At 45.1% G+C, this 24,498-nt stretch overlaps 1 protein-coding gene across 5 annotated transcripts in view; it reads right to left on the minus strand.

Moving 5' to 3' along the window:
• The window catches only part of SCHIP1 (schwannomin interacting protein 1), a 133,113-nt gene that overhangs the window by 84,119 nt on the left and 24,496 nt on the right, over positions 1-24,498 (minus strand). For 2 of the 5 annotated variants that reach the window (XM_077929824.1, XM_028731415.2), the window contains one exon: positions 4,128-4,892. In XM_077929824.1, coding sequence (XP_077785950.1) covers positions 4,128-4,892 — 765 coding nt within the window. Of the gene's footprint in view, positions 1-3,453; positions 3,502-4,127; positions 4,893-5,154; positions 5,387-24,498 lie in introns of those variants that run through there. The other 3 variants (XM_077929825.1, XM_077929826.1, XM_077929828.1) reach the window with 3 other exon arrangements.

Consider the following 24,498-nt stretch of genomic DNA (forward strand, 5'->3'; position numbering starts at 1 on the left):
CTAAATAAATGGGGTTAGGATTACAGTCTTTGCCAGGAGTAACTCCTACCAAATTCAGCTTGGTTTAGTTCTGAGCAGACATGCACAGGATTTCACCTTTTGCGTAACAATCCATGAACATTAATAAAAGCAAATAATCAACTAGCTGAAATAAGAATAACAGAATTGTAGAGTTGGTTGATCTATTCTAGCGCAATCCCCTGCAATGCAGGAATATGCAGCTGTTCCATATGGGAGAATGGGGATCAAACCTGCAACCTTGGTGTTTTGAGCACCACGCTCTAACCAGCTGAGCTATCAGGAAGGAGATATGTGAGAACAGAGGAAGCCCAACAGATTTCCACAGGAAGGGTACTGTTATTATTTCAATTTACATCCTGCCCTTCCTTCCTAAAGGAGCCCAAGGCAGCCAACGCAACAATAACAATAAAATTAAAACATTCTAAAACCAGCTGCATACCATCACATTCTCTCAATACAGTGATTTCGGGATTGCCAGGAACCACATCTTTCTCCCATCAAACTAGGCCATTTTGGCCCTACCAACGAAAAGGCCTTGTCTCTTTACATCTGATCTCATGTAAAGAGAAGATGGAAAGCAGAGTGTCAGGTGCTATCTTGAATCTCAATAAGGTGTGTACGCAAGGCGGCTGTTCTTGAGGCAATTAAAGGCTACCTCAAAAGTTACTGAATCCCTTCCCCTGCAATCTCAAAGGCCGAGCATCTTCCAGAAGTGCTGTACAAGTGAGTTTACATGTGCATATTTATCCTTGGTGCTTCCAACATCAGGCAAGAAATTGCATGTCTCAATGACTATCACAGAAGATCTACCTCAGATGGCACTTTCCTATCGCTCCCACTGAAGCTTTTCAACAGGGGAATCTCACACTTTCTCACTGAGTGATAAGAAGCCATGCCTTAATTTTGCATGTGCAAATGAACCTTTGAATATTCTAGTTTCGGGGCTAGGAACTGACCCCAATTCTACCACATTAAAGGTGACAGTATAAAAAGGGTTTTTATGATAAAAAGTGCAGCATGACCACAGAGAGGGGGTGGCGACCCACAACCCTAGGGCTGACTTGCCCTTGCCCAAATTTTATGTCCCCTTTGGCTTACTTTCAAAAGTAATCACTTCAGACCTAAGGCAAGGGTGATCTCTCCTACCCTGGCAATCTCCTGGAGGGGAGGAAGGGGAGAGGCAAATTGAGGTGGCAGAAAGAGAGAGGGGGAAAGGAGTAGCTCCACTCACTGCTGGTTTGGGCCCTGCTCACAATCAACATACAGTCCTACCCTGAGGCAATGTAGCTCTCAAAATATTGCCCACTCCTGACTTCTACAAGTCTAAGTCAAGGGGTCCTCATACCAAGTGGGCCACAAGAGTACTTCCACACAGAACCCATGGGGCACACTGCCTTGTGCGGAGGGGGGACATGAGGCCAAAATTTGACATCCCCCCAGCCCTCATGAGGAGATGGCTTTGCAAAGGAGGCATAAGGCTCTGGCTGGGTCCTAGAGCTCTTCCACCATCTTCCCAAAGCTGGAAAAGTGCTAAATAGGCTTCGGCAAGGAGAGGAGAGAACTCTAGGACCCTGTCAGAGCCCTCACTCCTCCTTCCCAAAGCCCAGTGCCTTGCTTACCTGAAGGCAGCTCATGGGCGTAACCAGGATTTTTGTGGGGGGGGGCAGCCAAAGTTGTTGAGCTTCTTTTAGGAGATCGCCCACCAAAGTTGTTGCATTTTCTTGGGGAAATCATGGGTAAAAATACCCCCATTGCGGGGAGCAAGCTTTCATAGGGGGGTAGGCATCTGCTGGGGGGGGGCGGCAGAACCTCAATTAATTAAGTACTTTCAATGCTTTCCAATAATTTTGGGATGGGCTACACTCATGGGCAGCATGAGGGCTGTGGGGGGGGTGTCAATTGTAGCTGAGGGCCACTAAAAAGGCCGCATGTGTTGGACCACCCTGGTCTAGCCTGCCTCTGGAGGTACTTAATTTTTTCCACAATACCTCCAGTTTGGGGGCCAGAGAGGGGAGTGCTTTCAAAGAATAATTCACCGACATGAAATCTATAGTTGCCTGCACCCTAACACTTTCTGAACTTCTGAATTAGCCAGCACCAAGCACAGTTAAACTTGGAAGTTAGGTCAGGAGAAGACAATATAATTGGGGTGTTAAACCTTGCTGGGTATTTCATGGAGCTTCTCTTTCAAAGATTTATCCTGACTTGTCCCCCCCCCCCACTTGTTTAGCACCTCCCTTTTAACACAGGCTCCCTTACAACACAAGCCTCAAACTGATACCTTTTAGTGAATGTGTTCACACGCAGGGATTCTATAAAAATGACAACAAATTGATGCTTCTAGACAGATAATGTGGGGCCTTTTTGCTGATGGAACCCTGAATCAGGATATCCATCCAATTCTGACTCAGGATACTCAAATTTGAAGTCAGGATAGCTGCCAATATGAATTTATACATTCCTCCCTTCCAATTCATTATCAAGCACCTGCTTATCTTAAAGACTGGCTGAAGGGGGGGGGGGGGGAATCAAACACCAAATCAACCACTCCAGATCAGGCCACATGGCATCTGTCCAAAAGGCTTCCCAAGCCTCCAAATCTGAATAATATTTTTGGTTGGTTGGAAGTAGTCTGTTTGCAGAACAACATAGGAAAATCTTGTCCCAGCAGCAAACAAAGCAAGACATTTGAGTCCTGCAGTTCTCTCTGCAGGCAAAACAGTCTCCCTCAAAGCGCATGCAATCTCCAAAACTACAAGGTACTTAAAATGCAGTGTCATCAGCACTGCTGAATCGAAACCTCGCAGTATTTATCATTACAGTGGCAAATGCAAATATATACAGCTGCATGATTTGACTTTATACTCGATCTGCTTTTTTAAAAAAGGTTTTAAAATACAACACAGGAGCTCAAAAGGACATGTTTTCTCCCCTGGAATCTAGTAGATATTATTTTCTCCCTTCCCCCCATCTAATTAAAAGAAATACACAGGGTATCCAGAAAAAGGACAAGCATGTAGCAGCTATTAAGAGCAGTGAGGGGGGGGATCTTTCCCAGCAGTTCCATTATATTAAGGGAAAAGGAAGGCAGCCCCCTCTTTAGTGCCCCCCTCTTACTGAAAGCAGACAATTACGATGCAACCCCCCTGTCCCCTCCCAATAACCCTGAAGTTACTTATGCCCATGCCCTAAAGTCAAAGAGCAATGCACCCAATTTCCAGAAGGCTATGGATTCTCAAGTCACACCCCAAGGCATATTGTGATGTTAGCATATTCATTAGCTAGACTCAGCAAAGCATCCTTAATAGGCCAAGGTGCACTTAAAGGGGGGAAAACAACAACCAGCCAATACCACAAATAACTGCAACTTACTGCTATCTGAAAGGCAGCATAGGAAACGAAAGAACAACAATGCATCTAAATAGTACAAACCCTTCTCACTGGGGCAAATCCACACTGGGACATGTACCAGCTTGGCAAGGGTTCCACCTCCTTATGTTCCACCCCCCCTTTTTTTTCTTCGTTCCTCTCCTTCTCTCTGGATGCCACCCACACTGTCTGGCAGTCTCCGAATGCAGCCAGGTGTCCTTCTGATAAGAAACAGGAAGTAGCACCAAGCCCCCCCCCCTTTGCCACACAGAGGGTCACCTGCCTAACTCCTTCCTATTCCTTAAATCCTCTCTCGGCCAGGTCAGGTCAGAGACTCAAGCAACTCCTTCCCTTGCTGTAACAAAGAGGCAAGAGGCAATTCCAAGCCCTTCTTCTAAAATAAAATAGCTGAGTAAGAAAGCTGGTCTCTCTCTCATGCGCAACACACACATCATGCAGCTTCTCTACAAGCACCGGTGGTGACATATTTGGGAGGAGGGGGCCAGGACATGCATCCCAAACCCAGGAGAGCCACAGCTGTCCCTTTTGCAGCAACTGTCTGCAAATTGCCTTCTATGGGAAAGAGGGGAAAAAGCCAAATCCATCCCTCTCCCAGCGAGGGAAGTGACTCACCGCCTGCTCGACCTAACTAATAATTCCCATTGAAATTAACACTTCCCTTGCCATTCTCCAGAGCCGGGAAGATATAAGGAGACGGGGGGGGGGCTCCAACTTACGGAAGTGTAGTTGCTCTTCTGGCTCCGGATCTCCTGCTCCTGGAACTGCAGCCCCGCCAGGTGCTTCTCCAGGGCTTCCCAGTCCATGGTGGGCAGCGGGGGCTCCTGCTCTTGCCAAGCCGTGCCCCCTCCTCCTCCTCCTCCCCCCAAGGAGTTCTCCAAGGGGTGGAAGGCTACCAGCGAGCCCCCGTTGCTCAGCCTGCCCATGCCGCCCCCGGGCTGCCCTTTCTGGAGGCGGGGGGCTTTGCCGTAGCCGCCGCCCCCGCCCCCTTTGTGCCCAGTCCTGCGGCTAGAGGGCACCACGTTGGCATTGTGCCGGAGGTCCAGCGGGTGGTGCGGCTGGCGGTGCTGGCGCTGGGGATGCTGAGGAGCCGGGTGGCCGTGGGGAGCCGGGGGTGGCATAGCAGGGGTGGCGGTGGCGGTGGTGGTGGGGAGGGCGAGGCGGGCGCTCCTCGCCTCCTCCAGCTCTTGCGCTAAACTCCTCCTGGCAGGGGCGGTTCGGGCACAGCGGCGGGCATCGTCCCTGTCCTCCGCCCACGCATCAGTCACCTTCCTCTGGTACACCTGGAAGTCCTCCTCCCCCTCTTCCTCTTCCTCCTCCTCCTCCTCTTCCTCGTCTTCCTCCTCCGAGTCCTCCAAAGCAGCCAAGTCCAGGCTGGTGGGCGAGGGGGAAGATTTGCATTCCGAGCAAGGGGTCACTTTGCTGGAACTCGATTCCGAGCTGGAGCGGCTGCTGCAAGGGTCGCTGCCGAGATCCATGCCATCCTAGAGGACAGAGAAAGAGGGAGCGTTAGAAAAAGACCTATAGCCTAGCTCTCCTTTCCTTCCTTGGCTGCTGCTGCTGTTGGAAGAACATCCCCGCCAGGCACAGAAAGAACCAGACAGCCGCTTTCCCTCTCTCCAGATGCTGCCAGACTCTTAAAGGGAAAAGCGGGCGAAGGAAGGGAGTCTTGGGGAGGGGGGGGGAGAGAAGCCAAGGGGTGGGGAGGGGGGATCTCCGGCACTTCCCCGAAGTTTCCCACCCCACCTAGGCAGGGCATCCGCTTTGCGAGGAGAGGGCAGGGAGAGGTCTCCCAAGCAGGGGCGGTCCCTCTTGAGCCCCACCTAACGAGGAGGAAGGGGGCGCGCAGCAGCAGCACCGGCAGCGCTCCGCCTGGAGAGCTCAGGCGTCGCCGCCGCCGCCAACAGTTTCCTCTCCAGCACCGGCCGGGAGTCCCTCCTTGCCCGGCTGCGACGGCTCCGGAAAGTTCCCGGCTCCCTCGCGCGCCCACTTGCGAATACAGAGCGCGAGCTACGCCGGTAGCGCGAGGGAAGGGGGGGGGGGGAGAGGAGGGAGTCTGGGAGCCCCACGCAGCCGGCGCAAAACTGGAGGGGGGGAGTGAATGAGACAATGCCGGCCCCACACCGCCCCCTACGGTACAGCCGGAGAGATCCTGGTGGCCGAAAAGGAGCCAAAAGCGTGGCCCCGGGAGGAGCTGAGCAACCTCTTCCCGAATTCTTTTCAGGGGGCGCCGCGCAGTTATGTCTCCTCCTTCGCACATGTAAAAGCAGCAGGGGTTTATTGGAGGGGAGGGAGAGGTTGCCACTTCGCAGGGGAAGCATGAGTTTGAATTTGAAAAGTGGTGCAGCAGAGCCTCTACTACTGCCAGATGGCACGTGGTACCACCAGCCTCCACGGCACCTTCATGGATTGGGGTTTGAGTGGGGTGGCCGTGGGGGGGACGGGACACACATGACCCATTGGGCTGCAACATGTAAAAGAGGCTGAGAAGCCGGACCCTTGTTCCATTTCCCACTCTTGAGCGAATGGTGGATTGAGATTAATTGGGTGCTTGTTTCCACATGATGATGATATAATAATAATAATAATTTATTATTTGTACCCTGCCCATCTGGCTGGGTTTCCCCAGCCACTCTGGGCGGCTTCCAACAAAAATTAAAAATACATTAAAATGTCACACATTAAAAACTTCCTTGAACAGGGCTGCCTTCAGATGTCTCCTAAATGTCAGGTACAGTGGTAAAGGTAAAGGGACCCCTGACCATTAGGTCCAGTCGTGGCTGACTCTGGGGTTGCGGTGCTCACCTCGCTTTATTGGCCGAGGGAGCCGGCGTACAGCTTCCAGGTCATGTGGCCAGCATGACTAAGCCGCTTCTGGCGAACCAGAGCAGCGCAAGGAAATGCCGTTTACCTTCCTGCCGGAGTGGTACCTCTTTATCTACTTGCACTTTGACGTGCTTTCAAACTGCTAGGTTGGCAGGAGCAGGGACCTAGCAACAGGAGCTCACCCCGTCACGGGGATTCAAACCGCCGACCTTCAGATCAGCAAGTCCTAGGCTCTGTGGTTTAGACCACAGTGCCACCTGCATCTTGGGTTAAGTACTTAATTCGTTCCGGAGGTCCGTTCTTAACCTGAAACTGTTCTTAACCTGAAACACCACTTTAGCTAATGGGGCCTCCTGCTGCTGCTGTGCCGCTGCTGCACGATTTATGTTCTCATCCCGAAGCAAAGTTCTTAACCTGAGGTACTATTTCTGGGTTAACGGAGTCTGTAACCTGAAGTGTATGTAACCTGAAGTGTATGTAACCCGAGGTACCACTGTAGTTGTTTATCTCTTTGACATCTGATGGGAGGGTGTTCCACAGGGCGGGCGCCACTACCGAGAAGGCCCTCTGCCTGGTTCCCTGTAGCTTTGTTTCTCGCAATGAGGGAACCGTCAGAAGGCCCTTGGCGCTGGACCTCAGCGTCCGGGCAGAACGGACATGAGGGGTAAAAGTGTCCCCTCCTAGCAAGACTTTTAAGCTTCCTCTGAGAGCTGCAACCTCAGCACAATGGCTGTTCATCTGAGTTTCTAAAATAATTTACAGCACAATCTAAGGCACATTTACTCAGAAATGATGGAGCAATCCTATAGCAAGATCTACTGGAATGAGCCGCTTTAGGATGTAGTGGATCTCCAGCTAAGTTTGCTTAAACCTTCAGCTTGAACATCTATTCCAAAGCAGTTCCATTGAATTCAATGGGGTTTCTCTTGAACAAATGGACCGGAGTCTTCTACATAGAAGTAAGCCTCCAGTTCAGTAGGGCTTCCTCCCATTACATTATATTTTATTTTTTTCATGTTGATTTTTTTTATTAGCGTTTTTCATAATACAATAAAGTCCAGGGTTTGTACATTTTAGTAAAAATGCCAAATTATTTTTGCGCTCCCTTGGTCAAGATTTTTAGCAAGCCACAGAAAGCCCTCTATGCTTCACGGGTGTTAGCTCCTCATTGCAAAGATAAATGGAAAAAAAGTAGCCTGCGAAGGTTGTTTTTAAATATACAAATCAATTTTTAACACACCTAGCCAGAACTCTAGGCATCCTGCCAGGTTTTTTATTTATTTTTTTTAAAGTAAATCCATAGCATAAGAAAAATGCCACCATATAACCTGGCACTCATAAGAATAAAGCACTTCAAACAAGTCAATACAGGGGAAGCATTCCAACCTCTTCCAAAATAACGATAACAGTGGATAAATAAATAAATAAAATCCCAGGAAGGGGGAAAAAAAATGTCACATTCATATATTCTCACAATGAAGCCAAAGTTCTTCCCCTCTCCACAATCCCTCCTTCCTTGCAAAACAGCCTGAGGAAATAGATGAGCTCTGCAACATGCCCAGAAGGTCAACAGATTCAGACTTCTTATAAATCAAGACAAGTCGCACCAAAGACATCTTTGTTGATTCACAAAACAGCTGTATAACTCAGAAACAAGTCCCAGCAGGTAGACAAACTTGTAACATTCAGGAGCGTACAGATAAAACCTAACACTTTGATCTCCATCAGAAACTACGGTAGCTAGTAGTCACTAGACTATTTTCACAACGTAAGAGGAGGTCATGGTAAGCAACAGAAATGCAATACAGCTTCTATAGACCATGATGGTCAATGCAATGCACAACCTTAGCATCAAAATGTACTTAAAAAAAAAAAGTATGTTTTTCAGTATACAGTGGTACCTCGGTTTAAGAACAGTCCTGTTTACGAATGATTTGGTTTAAGAACTCTGCAAAATCAGAAATAGTGTCTTGGTTTGCAAACTTTACCTCGGTCTGAGAATGGAATCCAAATGGTGGAAGGGCACCGGCAGCAGGAAGCCTCATTAGGGAAAGGGTGCCTCAGTTTAAGAACAGTTTTGGTTTAAGAATGGACTTCCAGAAAGGATTAAGTTTGTAAAACGAGGTACCACTGTACTGACATAAAAATGTTGCTCCCAAATAGTAATAATGTTTTGCTTGGAATTTAAAACCTCAGTATGCACAGACATAATTGGGCAGGGTATAAATAATAAACTACTTCTTCTTCTTCTTCTTCTTCTTCTTCTTCTTCTTCTTCTTCTTCTTCTTCTTCTTGTTAAATAGCAGCATTTTGTACTCAGATGGGGACATCTAAAGGTAAAGGTACCCCTGCCCGTACGGGCCAGTCTTGCCAGACTCTAGGGTTGTGTGCTCATTTCACTCTATAGGCCGGGAGCCAGCGCTGTCCGCAGACACTTCCGGGTCACGTGGCCAGCGTGACAAGCTGCATCTGGTGAGCCAACGCAGCACACGGAACGCTGTTTACCTTCCCGCTGGTAAGCAGTCCCTATTTATCTACTTGCCCCCGGGGGTGCTTTCGAACTGCTAGGTTGGCAGGCACTGGGACCGAACGACGGGAGTGCACCCCGCCGCGGGGATTTGAACCGCTGACCATGCGATCGGCAAGTCCTAGGCGCTGAGGTTTTACCCACAGCGCCACCCGCGTCCCCACAGCATTGTTTGCTTCAAAAATAAGTGTACTCGATTTATTTTATGTGTATCCTGCCTTTTTCCAATCAGGGAAATGAAGGGGGTGTATAGGTAAATTTCCCAGGTGATTCCCCTATCTAGGCATTGGCCAGAACTAGATTTGCCTGGCTTTTGCAAAGTTGCCATATCCTGTACCTTCAGCCCATGCCCAACTTAAATAGTGGAAAGATATAGATTAGCATCTTCAAAAGCAACAAACCAACTAGTTATATCTTAAATGGTTAGCTAAAACATATAAAGCAAAATCAGATGTATGCTGGAAAGGTAAAGAGAAAGAGGGTACCTTCTATCATATGTGGTGGTAGTAAAAGAATTTTAGGAGATGATATATAATGAATTGAGGAAAGTAGTAAAAGAATTTTAGGAGATGATATATAATGAATCGGGGGGAAATCTTTAAAATAACCTTTTCTAAGAAACCAAAAGCTTTTCTTTTAGGAATTGTAGGTGTCAAAATTCCAAGTGACCAGAAGAGACTATTTCTGTACGTGACTACTGCTGCCCGGACACTATTAGCTCAGAGAGGGAAAGAAGGTACAGTCCCTACCAGGGAAGAATGGCAGATTAAACTGATGGACTATGCAGAAATGGCAAAACTGACCAGAAGAATTAGGAATCAGGAAGACCAAAATTTCAATAAGGAATGGGGAAAATATATAATTTATTAAAAACAACAACACTGTAAACAATTAAAATTGTTGGTAGGATTGGAATGATTCTTGTAGTTAAAAGTTGGACTATGGTTTTATTGAAGATTTAATAGAATTGGATTAACAGAGAAGATGCAGGAGAAAAAGTTAACATAAGGACCCACAAAAGGGGAGGAAAGAAGTCGAAGGGGAATTATGGATATTGTCTTATTGGCTCTCTTTGTGGTTGTTTGTAAATCAGAAAACCCAAAAATAAACTTATTATTATTTTTTTTAAAAAAATCTTAAATGGTTGCCAGACTTGCATCTTGACTATACCAACCATCAAAATATTGGCTATAAATATTTATAGCTGAATGGTGCACCACATCCTGGAAATACAGCTGATACTTTCTGACAAGTCCATCAGAGACAGCTTCTGCTTTGCACTTCTTTAGCCCCACTCATGAACACAGTTTGGATCTGGTGTAAAGTATTGCACTTGGGCAAAAAAAAATGAGAGGCACAAATACAAGATGGGTGACACCTGGCTTGAGAGCAGTACATGTGAAAAGGATCTAGGAGTCTTGGTTGACCACAAACTTGACATGATCCAACAGTGTGACGCGGCAGCTAAAAAAGCCAATGCAATTCTGGGCTGCATCAATAGGAGTATAGCATCTAGATCAAGGGAAGTAATAGTGCCACTGTATTCTGCTCTGGTCAGACCTCACCTGGAGTACTGTGTCCAGTTCTGGGCACCACAGTTCAAGAAGGACATTGACAAACTGGAACGTGTCCAGAGGAGGGCAACCAAAATGGTCAAAGGCCTGGAAACGATGCCTTATGAGGAACGGCTAAGGGAGCTGGGCATGTTTAGCCTGGAGAAGAGGAGGTTAAGGGGTGATATGATAGCCATGTTCAAATATATAAAAGGATGTCACATAGAGGAGGGAGAAAGGTTGTTTTCTGCTGCTCCAGAGAAGCGGACACGGAGCAATGGATCCAAACTACAAGAAAGAAGATTCCACCTAAACATTAGGAAGAACTTCCTGACAGTAAGAGCTGTTCAACAGTGGAATTTGCTGCCAAGGAGTGTGGTGGAGTCTCCTTCTCTGGAGGTCTTTAAGCAGAGGCTTGACAACCATATGTCAGGAGTGCTCTGATGGTGTTTCCTGCTTGGCAGGGGGTTGGACTCGATGGCCCTTGTGGTCTATTCCAACTCTATGATTCTATGATTCTACTCTACACTGGCTTAATTTAACTTCCCATAATTAAGACTGCTCCTTTAACTTACTTTCAGGAAAATATTTATAGGGCTGCTGCCTAAACGGAGCTGCTGGTTTAGCATAATGGCTAACAGCATATATCAGTGCTTGTTTACTTAGAAGGAAGTAGCCCGAACAAGCATTTGGGAACACGGAACACACTTTTTAAATTTCACAACATATATCTTTGCACTGATAGTGTTGCTGCTGCATCCCCCTTAAGGCAGGCCATGACCAGTTCTCTGAAGACCGGTTCTCTGGTAAATGTGCTCAGGACTGCATGGTGGTTTGAAAATGGCGGCAAAAGGTTCTCATACACTCACAGCCACACCAGAGGAAGAGAGGGAATGTGGGAATGTAGAGCAGAGGCTTCTTCACATAACGCTAAACCCAGACCCTCCAAGCGTCCCTATTTTCCAGGGATGTCCCTGATTTACAGAAGCCGCCCCGGTTTCTGATTTGATCCCAAAACGCCCCACTTTTCCTTAGGATGTCCCTATTCTCATTGGAGAAATGTTGGAGGGTATGGAGTTACTCCTGAGCCGTCTAAAGGCAATCCTGTATAGGGAAGGTTTTTTTTAAACGTTTAATGTTTTATTGTGGTTTTTATATATGCTGGAAGGTGCCCAGAGTGGCTGGGGCAACCCAGTAAGATGTGTGGGGTATAAATAGTAAAATTATCATTATGGAATGGGACGTCCCTGTTTTCATTGGAGAAATGTCGGAGGGTATGTAAACCATTGCTTAGCATTACATACAAACCAATGTGAAGTGGTTTGAACACTTGAAATGTACAATATGAGGACTAAATATTAATATTATTGCTATTAAACACTTCTGAAAAATATATTCATGGTTTTGAAAAACCAATTAAAATACAAAGAAGTAACCCACTCCTCAGTTTCCCATGCTACAACATATATTGGGGGTTTTTTTTACGCAGACTCCCTTAATAGCCAGTGTTGGATAGTGTCTTTAGATCGCCTGTAGTTTTCAAGAGTAGGCTTTGAAGGAATTATAACTCCAGGGATACTGAGTGCCAACTGCACCAGAGGGTGTATATTAATACAGGTACATCCACATAATTATCAGTTTGCACTAACTTGATGATTTAGCCAATTTTTTAAAAAATTGCAACTAATTACCAGTAGCCTATAAATAATATCTCAGTTAAAAAGCTAATCTGTTTTATTATATCCTGGTTCACTGAAGCCTGCTCTAATACAAATTTGAGGCCTTCAAAGAACAGTGTTACAAAGGAAGGCTTTCCGTAGCGTCGACTTAATCATCTTTCCGTTTCAGCAACACTTTCAAATTTTAATTTGCAGAAATGAGAAGGATGTGTGTTAACAGGCAGAGCTCGCAAAGTTTATAATACTGATATTTATCTTTGAAATAATCAAAGTTCATTATGGGCTGTTAGAATTGGATTGTTACAAGAACTTTTTGGATAGCAAAGGGATGTTTCTGAATGCAATCTAAAGCATGAGCTATACCAGCACTCAGACCTCAGTGCCTGTCCCAGGCAAAAATGGTCCTGAGTGGGAGATCCAGAAAGTTTGCCTGAAAATAAATAAGCAAAGGAGGCTGTGAGGTGGAGAAGTGAAAGGCAGATTTGTGTGCTGCTTTTCCTATTTGTCTTGACGTTAGCATCCAAGGACAGCAGTTTTAGACAGGGGCACAGGCCTTCTGAGCGCGTGCCTCTTTTATGGTCCTATAAAGTCAAACGATTTCATGACACTGCAGCTCAAAAATCATTTGTAGAACATTATGCTAGTAATTACATGATCCTCTGTAGCTGTTTATAACATGTTAAGCAATTAATGGCTATCAGCACACACTTATGGGCTCTGGGAACCAGCTTAGCTGCAATTTGTGCCATGCAGTTTAGAGGGTGTTATTTTATTTCTCAGTGTTCTGTTCCTAGACTCATAGCAGATGAAAAAATGAAAAGAAGAAAGAAAACCCTGCTTACTGTGTCTAGAATGCAAAGTTAAAATATAGTAAACATAACCCTCAAAGTCCTCAATAACTGAATGCTAAAATAAATATATTATACAGTGCCATAGTACTTGGGAAATCATGGAAGCCATCAGTTTGCATTTCTCTTTAAAATAATACATCCCTAGCTCTTAGCAGTACAAGAACAGAGAAAGTGGGTTTCCCTATCACCCACACTTGTTCATCTTGTCCCACAGGTTTACACCTTCCAAATGTGGTCCAAACTACTCTGAAAACACCTGCCCAAGTTTCTGTCCCAAGTTTAGACCCCCCCCCCAAAAAAAGGGAGAGAGACAAATTCTTTCATTCTCCTGAATTCCATTCCATACATCTCATGCCATACAAAGTAAACAAGCATGCAAACTGAGTACAATATAAACCTCCCTGGTTAAGCCGTTATCTGTGGGCCAAAAGAGGGCAGAATCAAAGGCCAAGTATCTGCCTGGTAGAACAGAGCCTCTCATCTCTTAGTACGACTTTGGAGGAGGAAACAAGATGCACGCGTGCTCAGGATTGGGGCCCTGCTGACATGCGGGAAGGGGGTGAGGAAGAATGAACTCTACAAAGCTGATCAGCTGCTGCCCATCTATTGCTTACACAACACCTTATCTTGCTCAGCACTGTGACTCTTCGGGTGTTACTGGACTACAATTCCCAACAGTCCAAGCCAGCATGGCCCAATGGCCAGGGATGATGGGAGTTGCAGCTCAGCAACATCTAAAGGGCTGCAGGTGCTTTAGCTGAATAGCTCCCTTGACCTCTTGAAAAACTCATTTATTTACTTCCTTACTTCTTACTGACTGACTGACTTATTTCATAAAATGTATGTACTGCTGGATTACAGAACAAACCTCAAAGCGGTTTCCAGAAAGGATAAAACAATACAATTATCGCTAAAATATTCACAACCGTAATTTAAAGCATAAGGAAGTTAAAACCGTAATAGAATGGACTAAGACAAATTAAAACTCGTACAAACTTTCTAAACATCCTAAACTTTACAGTTCAGCATGCAAGTGGTGTACAAGGGTAGGGAGAGGGGGCAAATGAGACAGGGCTGGGATTTTCTTTCTCTCCAAAGGACAATGATTTAAACGAGTTTTGCAACATAAATACTGTGCCTATTCAGTGTGGAGCTTGATGGTGAAAATAAAGGAATTACAGTGAAGTGTTGAATCAATTTGAAAGTAAAAATGCCTTGCTTGAAGAGAGATGGTCCTTGATGTTGTAAAATAATTGTACTTTTGCATCTGTAGTGTTTCCAGCACATCAGCATAATGAAAACCAAAGCACCCAGGGTAGCTGTTAATACTCAAGACACAAGGTTGCATTTTGCAAATTGTTCATAAATCAGTTACTCTCTTTGAAGTGAGCTACTGTATTCTATATATAAAAAAAACAATTTATATCCAGAACTTTGGATAATGTTAACACTGTTCGGGAAGATAAGTGGACTCAAATCATTCCCCACCCCACAATTTCATTATTCAAATAGCATCTTTTTCTTTGACCCATAGAGATGCCGTGGGAAACAATAGGTTTTTGTTCTGGAAGATAGTTTTTGTTCTGTCGTGGAGGATGACATAACCAGTGACAGGGCCCCCTCCCCCCCCCACTTGGAAAATTAACAGCCTCATGAAAGATGATGCATCCGATACTCAGTTTAAGAAGAAAGGGGTCTCTGTTAATCAAGAAACGTCCTTTGTATGTCAGAGTCGCGACAATTCTTTCAAGCTCCATTATTCAGCAGCAGCAACAATGCATTTCAGTGCCTGCAGCTGACACCTTGTCCTTCCCCCCCCAACCTCAGATGGGTAGTTGATGCAACATCTTGCAATTATGGCACTGCTGTATCAGAAACTCTGCACTACTGAGTACAGTTGCTAGTATTATGGAACACAGGAAGCTCCCTTGCAGTGAGTCACACCACAGGACTCTCCAGGGTATCAGACCGCAGCTTTCCCCAGTCCAGCCTGAACGTGTAGGGCAGGGGTCAGCAACCTTTTTCAGCCGTGGGCTGGTCCACTGTCCCTCAGACCATGTGGGGGACCAGACTATAATTTTTTTTTGGGGGGGGGGGAAATGAACAAATTCCTATGCCCCACAAATAACCCAGAGATGCATTTTAAATAAAAGGACACATTCTACTCATGTAAAAACACCAGGCAGGCCCCACAAATAACCCAGAGATGCATTTTAAATATAAGGGCACATTCTATTCATGTAATAACATGCTGATTACCAGACCGTCTGTGGGCTGGATTTAGAAGGCGATTGAGCCGGCTCCGGCTCCTGGGCTTTAGGTTGCCTACCCCTGATGTAGGGTGTTGAACTGTGACCTCGTGCAGGCAAGGTGGGTGTTCCACCACCGCAGAGCAACAGTGGAGGAAAAGAGTTGCCTTCAAGCTTGTGGGCTTCCCAGAGGCATCTGGCTGGCTGCTGTGGGTGGGGGTGGAGGGCAGGATGCTGAACCACATGGACATTGGGTTTGAGCCACCGGAGCTCTTCTTGTGTTTTTGCAACACCGAGCAGGGCATTTCAGAATTTGGGACTGGGGTGTGTTTGCATGGTAGCAGCCAGGGCTCTTGGTTCAATGGTGGCAATGAAGCACAGTGGAGAGGAGGCCAGTACAGAGGTACCTCGGGTTAAGTACTTAATTTGTTCCGGAGGTCTATTCTTAACTTGAAACTGTTCTTAACCTGAAGCACCACTTTAGCTAATGGGGCTTCCTGCTGCCGCCGCGCCGCCGGAGCACGATTTCTGTTCTCATCCTGAAGCAAAGTTCTTAACCTGATGCACTATTTCCGGGTTTGCGGAGTCTGTAACCTGAAGCGTATGTAACCTGAGGTACCACTACAGTTCTCTTCTGTCATTCTATCGAGGGCTCTGTGTCTTTTTGTGTGCATGCATGCAGAGAACCCGAGTACCAGCTTGGAAGTCTCTTGATTCCTTTCAAAGAATCAGTCAGGGTACTGTAGTCTGGCATCCCTCTAGATATTGCTGAGCTACAGTTCTCATCATACCTGACCATTGGCTATGCTGGTTGGTGCTTATGGAAGGTCAGCAATAACTGAAGTGCCATAGGTTCCCCCACTCTTGTACTCAAATGCTGGATTTGGTACAGGGATTTGGTACAGTCTCTGCTTGACATGAAACATTCTGAGTGATCTTAGTCCAGTCACACCTGGTCAAACCATCCTACCTCGCAGGGTTGTTGTGAGGATCAAATGGAGGAAACCTAATATGTGTTACTCTGAGCATACCAGGTGACATTTTATAGGGTCCCCTATGAAATCGCAGTGAATACTAAGATGCAGCGTGTGACATGTAGAATGCAAGCACCTGTGACGGCAAAATGTCTTGTGCTCTCTTTCCTGACTAAGCAAAGAAGCACTGCAGATGTCCCAGCAAAATGTCATAGGGACACATTAGTAGGTTATTAAATCTATTTGCCTCATTCATCACTGGCAGAGATGTGAACTTGTGTTAAGAAAATAAAGTAGATAAGGTGAACAGGATATGAATCTTTCTAACAGCAGGCTCCACTACTTTTTGTTTGTCTTTGGTTGGATTCTGATGCTTAAGTTAGGCAAGAAACTGTGCCTGGAATGGATTGCTGACCCAGGCTTTGAGCAGGAAGGTCAAGTCCTGGCCAATGAAGTAATTGTATGTTGACAGAATGGGAAGAGTGTCCCCGTTCTGGTTTTTAACCACTCTGGTTGTGCGTACGAAATAGCAGTTAAAGTCCTGAGGTAGCAAGCTTAATTTTTTTTTTGTATCTAAAACATGCCTCCAAGAGATATTTCCAGATGACATCCAGAGGTTTTGCCAGCCTCAGTCAGCGTGGCCAATGGTCAGGGGTGAAGGAAGTTGCAATGCAACAACATCTACTGGGCCGCAGGTTCATTGCCTCTGCTTTTAAAGTGTGTGTTATCAGTTCAGGCCAAATTTGCTGCTGCATCCTGAGGTGTTTGCAACTGTGTAGGTAGGACTGGAATGGGGAACCTGTGGCCCTCCTGATTTTGTTAGACTAAAACTCCCGACATTTTTGCTCTCACTCAATTCTGTTTCTAAGACTAACTGGAGATTTACATATCCTTCTTTTGTGCCTTGTTGGACTATAGCTCTCATCAGCTGCAGCCAGCATGGCCAAAGGTCAGGGATAGGGGCGGGGGAGAAATGTTATTCAGTTTCCATTTAAAGGCACACCTAGCTAATTTGAACTTTCTGAAATGAAACATGCCAAAATGCACACTTCTCCATAAGTCCGTACGTATGAATATTTTAGTACTAAAATACTAAGTAGTACTTTAGTATTTTGCATACTAAAGTATGTTAAGAGAAATTCACACGGAAATGCTGATGATATTCATGAGGACTTTAGATTAAGGTTACCAGATGTTTTTCAATGAATCCGGGGACACTTGTCAACTTCAATGGATTTTGTACGGGGACTGTCCCTGGGAAACGGGGACACCTGGTAACCTTACTTTAGATCAAACAAACAAACAAACAAACAAACAAACAAACAAACCACAAATTATTGTGGGAAATGCAGAGAACTAAATTTAAGGTTGGCAAAAATCAGAAACACAGAGAAATCAAAATTGGCAGGTTTGTTCATCCCTGGTCAGAGATGATGGATGCTGCAGTCCAGAAACATCTGCAAGGCTGCAGGGGCCCCATCCCTGTGGTACAATGTGGTATGGATGCTTTAGCTGAGATTCCTGAATTGCAGGGGAATGGACTAGATGACTCTTGGGGTCCCTTCCAACTCTACAATTCTATGATCTATTGCTCCCAGTATTTAAAAGAATGCAGATTTGGGCCTTGTTATATAATCTTACTCCTGCCAACCTAGCAGTTCGAAAGCATGAAGTGCAAGCAGATAAATAGGTACCGCTCTGGCAGGAAGGTAAACGGCGTTTTTGTGCGCTGCACTGGTTCGCCAGAAGCGGCTTAGTCATGCTGGCCACATGACCAGCTGTACGCCAGCTCCCTCGGCCAATAAAGCGAGAGTCGGTCACGACTGGACCTAATGGTCAGGGGTCCCTTTACCTTTACCTATATAATCTTACAATTGTGCGGGGGACAGGAGGAGGAGAAGGAGAAGGAGAAGGAGAAGGAGAAGGAGAAGAGTTTGGATTTGATATCCCGTTTTATCACTACCCGAAGGAGTCTCAAAGCGGCTAACATTCTCCTTTCCCTTCCTCCCCCACAACAAACACTCTGTGAGATGAGTGGGGCTGAGAGACTTCAGAGAAGTGTGACTGGCCCAAGGTCACCCAGCAGCTGCATGTGGAGGAGCGGAGACGCGAACCCGGTTCCCCAGATTATCAGTCTATCGCTCTTAACCACTACACCACAGAGGAATCACAGACCCTTATGTCTGAGTTTTGGAAACTTTTTTTTTTTAAAGAGTGGCAGACTTTATTTTCAGATCAGTTTGTCACAGGATGATTATTTTAAGTGTTACCCTTCAACTTAGAAGAGAGATGAGAACATTTTGTTCCGTGCTTCGGTTTTTCCAACTTTATGAAGGTTCTATTGAAATTCAAGGAGGATTTCCTGACTTGGAGCTTTTATTTTCTTCCAGTAAGCAATCCTGCTCAGTCCCCCAAATAAACAAGCAAATAAAAGAGATAATGAATTGTCCTCAATTTACAGAGGAGAAGCTGTATTTGGGGGGTGAGGAGGAGCCTCCTGTGATTAATATGTTTTAATGTATCACATTCTTGTCTATCACAGAAAGATACAGAGCAGTTGTGTTTTCAAATAAATATCCCTTGGTATCTTCAGACAGATAAATATTATTCCAAAGGGATGTGGTATGTAAGGAATTTTAATATAGTCTTACTTTCACTCCCCAGCATGACTGCTGTAGAGAAATGGCTCGTCTTTGAGTGATTTATGATACTTAAAACACACAACCAAATAATAATAATAGTAAGAATTACTTGGGAGGGGGAAAAATACAAACTTTTTTCCTGCTAAAAATCCATCTGCCTGGCATTTTCCTTAACTGTTAATGAAGATGGATGATAGAACATTTGGAAATGATCTTGCACTACACATTGTGGTCTGTATTATAACCATTATAATTAATCCATTGCTATTAACCACCATTAGAAACCTATATAGAAAGCAAGTATTAAAATGCATGTAATAATAGAAGTATGTCTGTTTTGCTAGCTATGCAATGCAAAGGACTGTCCATTTTATCAAAGCATAAATAATATAGGCGCATACTTGAGACTTCCTAGACTTACAAGCCGAACCATGTCTATTGGGAGGTAGGTCCCATTGAATTAAATGGGGCTTACTCTCAGGTAAGTGGGGTTAGGACAGCAGCCTTATCTATGGTACAGTGAGACTTCAACCAATCTGATATTTATATAATTTCATTGTGTTCGGCATTGCCAAATAGAATTCATTTTATTTTATTTTAGAAGATTTAGAAACTGCTCAATTAAAGAACTCTTTAAGTATGATAAAGGTGTAGATAAAACAACAGCTAAAAACTCAATGCAATGGAAAAAACAAACAAATATACATAAAACCACCAACATTAAACCACAGGTGCAAATCAGCAAAATTTGAGAGAAATATAGGTACCTAAACAATATGTCAACTTGCCAAAACAAAAAAGGAAGTCAGCAGGTACAGGGCACCTGCCAACAGGCAGGAAGTTCCAGAATCAGAGGATCACAGAATTGGAAGAAACTGGAGCTTTTTTTCAAATAAATAAATAAATAAATAAATAAATAAATAAATAAATAAATATGTTTTGGGGTACTCTCATTTTCCTACTCATATTGAAATACTGCCTCTCAATGAGGCCAAACTAAGATTCACAAATGTTTAGGGGAATGCGCACCCCTGCGTCTCCCCAGAAAAAAAGCACTGGAAGGAACCACAAAGCTGATGTATGAAATCTACTGCTTAGCATCCTTGATAGCTGGCCATCCAGCCTCTGCTTAAAAACCTCTTACAAGGCAGCTAGGAAAGTGCAAAAAGTGAACGGATGGAACAAGGTTGTGTTGAAATGACTTTTCACATCACAGGTAATCTTTGTCAATTTCTGACTTTGACTGCAGCTCCTAGCTGCCATTGCTTCTCATTTGGGCTACAGTCGCATCGTACATGTAGATCACTGTGATCCCATTTCAAACAGTTGTGGTTTCCGCAAAGAATTCTGGGAGTTTGTTAAGTTTGTGCTGAAAGTGGTGTAAGCAGCCCCGGATTTAGGGCAGTGTGGGTGGTTCCCTTGTACAGGGCAGCCAAGGGGGGGCTGGCTCAAAATTTAGAAGATCTGTCATGCAGAAGATCCATTTCAGGGTGCCAATTTTTAGCTTCGCTCTGGGCGCCATATTACCAAAGATTAGCAAAGTCAACCTCTGGGTGTAACAATCAAATCCTCTTTCTAGAAAATGCTCAAAATTGTGTCTCGGGGGGGGGGGGGTGAATAGGGGTCTCCTGAGTTCCCTCAGAGTGGTCCCTCAGAGTGGTTGTCAAACCACTCTGAGCATTGTAGCTCTGTGAGGGGAATAGGGCCTAGTCCAAACACCTCTCAACCCCCTTAACAAACTACACTTCCCAGGATTCTTTGAGGGAAGACACAGAATCATAGAATACAGTTATACCTTGGGTTGCGATCGCTGCGAGTTGTGCATTTTCGGGTTACAGATGCGCCGAACCCGGAAGTACCGGAATGGGTTACTAAACCACACTTTGCGCATGCGCAAAAGCGCCAAATTGCAGGTTGCAAATGCTGCGGGTTGTGAACGTGCCTCCCACATGGATCACGTTCGCAACCCAAGGTTCCACTGTAGTAGAATTGTTTAAAGTGTTATGATACTGCTTTAAATGCATAGTGTGGACAGGGCCAATAAAATTACAACATAGGAAGAGAGAAGTCAGATGAAAATAATATGAAGGTAGATGGACCAGTAATTTGACCCAGTATAAATGTAGCTTCCTGTGTTCCCCAAGTACCTTGAGTGAGCAGGGTATGGATTTCTTCACAACTCATCCCTGTTGTTTTGTGTATAACTGGAGATGGTTTTTCACGGTGAGCCATTGGATTTATGGCACGTTAGCAATATAAAAGGCAATTATAAAAAATAGACTTTAGGAAGGTTTTAATTTAAATGAATATCACTCAAGTACAGCATGCCTTGAGGACCACCCCTGCCTCTGGTAAGCAGTACATGATGAGGTCTCTTTCAGCTGAGCTATCTTTTCTTCACCCACCGATGCCTCCCCCCCCATCAAGGTCAATATTCCCTAGATCCCAAGAGCATGAGGTATTATGTGCCCACAGAGCTTTCATTTCCTTTGAACAGTTAAGATCTTAGTCTGAATGAGCCAATACATAATGTTGACAGCTGTGTTCCTTCAAGCCATGATGCACATTCATGCTACAGTGACATAAAAGTATATGAAACGAAAGGAATCCATAGGCATTTGCCAGTCTATACAGTGGGGGTGGGGGTGGGGAAAGCTTATTCTCTCTTGACATTTTGGTGGGTAAAAAGAAAAAGGTTCCAGACATGGCCTGTGAGCAAGTGATATAGTAATCTTGCTTAATCAAAAGAGATTGGGCGTCTGATTATTACCTGGGTGGGAGACCTCCTATATACTCTGTTTTGACTTCCATCACGGAGGAAAGGCAGGATAAAAATGGAATAAATAAATACAAATATGGAGTTGGATGAAATGGTCTGAGGCTTTTATATATGACGAGTGTGTATATTTTACTTGCATACCTGATGATCTGTCAGCACATATCTTGAGGGACACAATGTCTGGGAAGATGTAATGCAAGAATACATGTAAGGCAAAGTAATAATTGTTTCTTTTTCCAGGCAGAACTGAAGGCCTATTCTATTTGGCAGGCTGAACCGATTCACACACAGAGGCTATGGCATGGGTGTGACCCCATGCTGCAGCGGTGTGTGTGTGTGTGTGTTAAAAGTGAGACCATTTTCTGGCCTGGTGGTGCCTGTAAGTTAGCTACAAAACTGCTGTGTTACTTTCCTATCTACTATAGATAATTTTCTGTAATGAAATGTTACTGTACTTGATGCAGTATCTGAAGCCTCAAGAAAACAGTTGAATTAATTCTTTTTTGGGGTCTAAATGCAAATGCAGTTTGAGAAGATAACTGTTGATAATTCACTGTCTGGAATTGGGCTGTTTTTCTCCCTTTCCCTTATCCAAAGGTATTCAGCTGCATTCTTCGGCTTCAGAAAGCTTATCTGGTAGCTGCTTCAAAGAAAACAGCCTTTCTGAGAATCTGAATGCCAGGCGATTTTATTCCTAATGAATGGACCTTTAAGGTTGACGTGTCTATTGCATACCTCCAATCTTAGATAGAGGTTGCTGTGTATTAAGCGCATAAGGTTTTCATGATGACAGCCAGATAGCCAGGAAATACAAGAAGCCAGTTGCTTGCGTAAGGTCTGGTGTCTGGCATTTTGTGCCAAAGAATTCTTGAAATGAGCAACACAGCCATAAGCTCCATGTTCACATTGTATGCACACATTTATTGCTACTATTGCTACTTTTTGTTGTTACACATTGGCTGCATTTGGACATAATGAGTTAGCATTACAAGAATGAACCTCTTCTCACTCAGACTCGCGTGCTTGCCCATTTCCCTTCTTTCTCCATCATAGTCATAAGGAGGAGATCAGAAACTTCTGCTTCTGTTGTTAGATTAACCACCCTTTGTTGTTGTTGTTTAGTCCAGTGTTTCCCAACCTTGGGCCTCCAGCTGTTTTTGAACTACAATTCCCATCATCCCTGACCACTGGTCTTGCTAGCTAGGGATGATGGGAGTTGTAGTCCAAAAACAGCTGGAGGCCCAAGGTTGGAAAACACTGGTTTAGTCGTTTAGTCGTGTCCGACTCTTCATGACCCCATGGACCAGAGCACGCCAGGCACTCCTGTCTTCCACTGCCTCCTGCACTTTGGTCAAACTCATGCTGGTAGCTTCAAGAACACTGTCCAACCATCTCGTCCTTTGTCACCCCCTTCTCCTTGTGCCCTCCATCTTTCCCAACATCAGGGTCTTTTCCAGGGAGTCTTCTCTTCTCATGAGGTGGCCAAAGTATTGGAGCCTCAGCTTCACGACTTGTCCTTCCAGTGAGCACACAGGGCTGATTTCCTTAAGAATGGATACGTTTGATCTTCTTGCAGTCCATGGGACTCTCAAGAGTCTCCTCCAGCACCATAATTCCAATGCATCAATTATTCGGCGATCAGCCTTCTTTATGGTCCAGCTCTCACTTCCATACATCACTACTGGGAAAACCATAGCTTTAACTATACGGACCTTTGTTGGCAAGGTGATGTCTCTGCTTTTTAAGATGCTGTCTAGGTTTGTCATTCCCAAGAAGCATGCGTCTTTTAATTTCGTGACCACCCTTTAGCATGTTATTAAATCCCTAAACTGTGGTTAATCTTAGTTATGGTTAGTGAAAACAAGACAGCTTCAGGCTGAACTTGGTTTGTTTACACTAATATAGTGAAGAATAACCACTGCTTGCCCAGGTTCCAATCATATGGCAAGTTGCACTTGATAAAAAATGAAAGTGAAAGCTCTCAGATTCCTCTTTGTGCCTGCGATTGAGAAGTAAGGAGGAGCACACAAGCCCAGTGGGAGGCTAGGCTCAGTTTCATAACTGTAAACTATGGATTAGCATCACAACCGTTCTTGGCCATGTTGCCCCCCCCCCGGCAAAACAGTCAGGATCCAGACAATTAAGGTATAGCTGGGCAATTAAAATCCAGCCTAGCATACACATGCAGTGTGTGTGAGTATTATTGGAGACACTCACTAGAAAACACACATAAGGTAAAGGTAAAGGTACCCCTGCCCGTACGGGCCAGTCTTGCCAGACTCTAGGGTTGTGCGCTCATCTCACTCTATAGGCCGGGAGCCAGCGCTGTCCGCAGACACTTCTGGGTCACGTGGCCAGCGTGACAAGCTGCATCTGGCGAGCCAGCGCAGCACACGGAACGCCGTTTACCTTCCCCCTGGTAAGCGGTCCCTATTTATCTACTTGCACCCGAAGGTGCTTTCGAACTGCTAGGTTGGCAGGCGCTGGGACCGAACGACGGGAGCGCACCCCGCCGTGGGGATTCAAACCGCCGACCTTTCGATCGGCAAGTCCTAGGTGCTGAGGCTTTAACCCACAGCGCCACCCGCGTCCCATAGGAAACACACATACTAGGAAATAAAGCCCCACTGAACACCGTAGAAGTTGCTTCTGAGTAAATATAGCTTATGCTGCAAGTTCTTTCTTCCTCCACCATGGGTTATGTCCTACAGTTAAGGTTGGACCACTTTCTCAGTCCCAATACTAATACAACCTTCATATGAGATACCCTACATATGACCTATGCACAATCCTGTCACATGCACACGTCATCTTCCAGAAAGTCTATGCACCAAGATGTGCTGGATTCCAGAAGGGAATGGAAACAGGCTGACTCAGGTCCCTTAAGATTTATGTCCTACTCTACTTTTTGACTCATCCCTAGTCCCGTGGGAACCAGCTAAACCCACTAACTGCAATAGACGCAGCTGGAGATGTGCTTCCTTGTGGGTAGGTGTACACTGCTTTCTAA

The sequence above is a fragment of the Podarcis muralis genome, chromosome 6, assembly GCF_964188315.1.
Source record: "Podarcis muralis chromosome 6, rPodMur119.hap1.1, whole genome shotgun sequence".
Taxonomy (NCBI): domain Eukaryota; kingdom Metazoa; phylum Chordata; class Lepidosauria; order Squamata; family Lacertidae; genus Podarcis; species Podarcis muralis.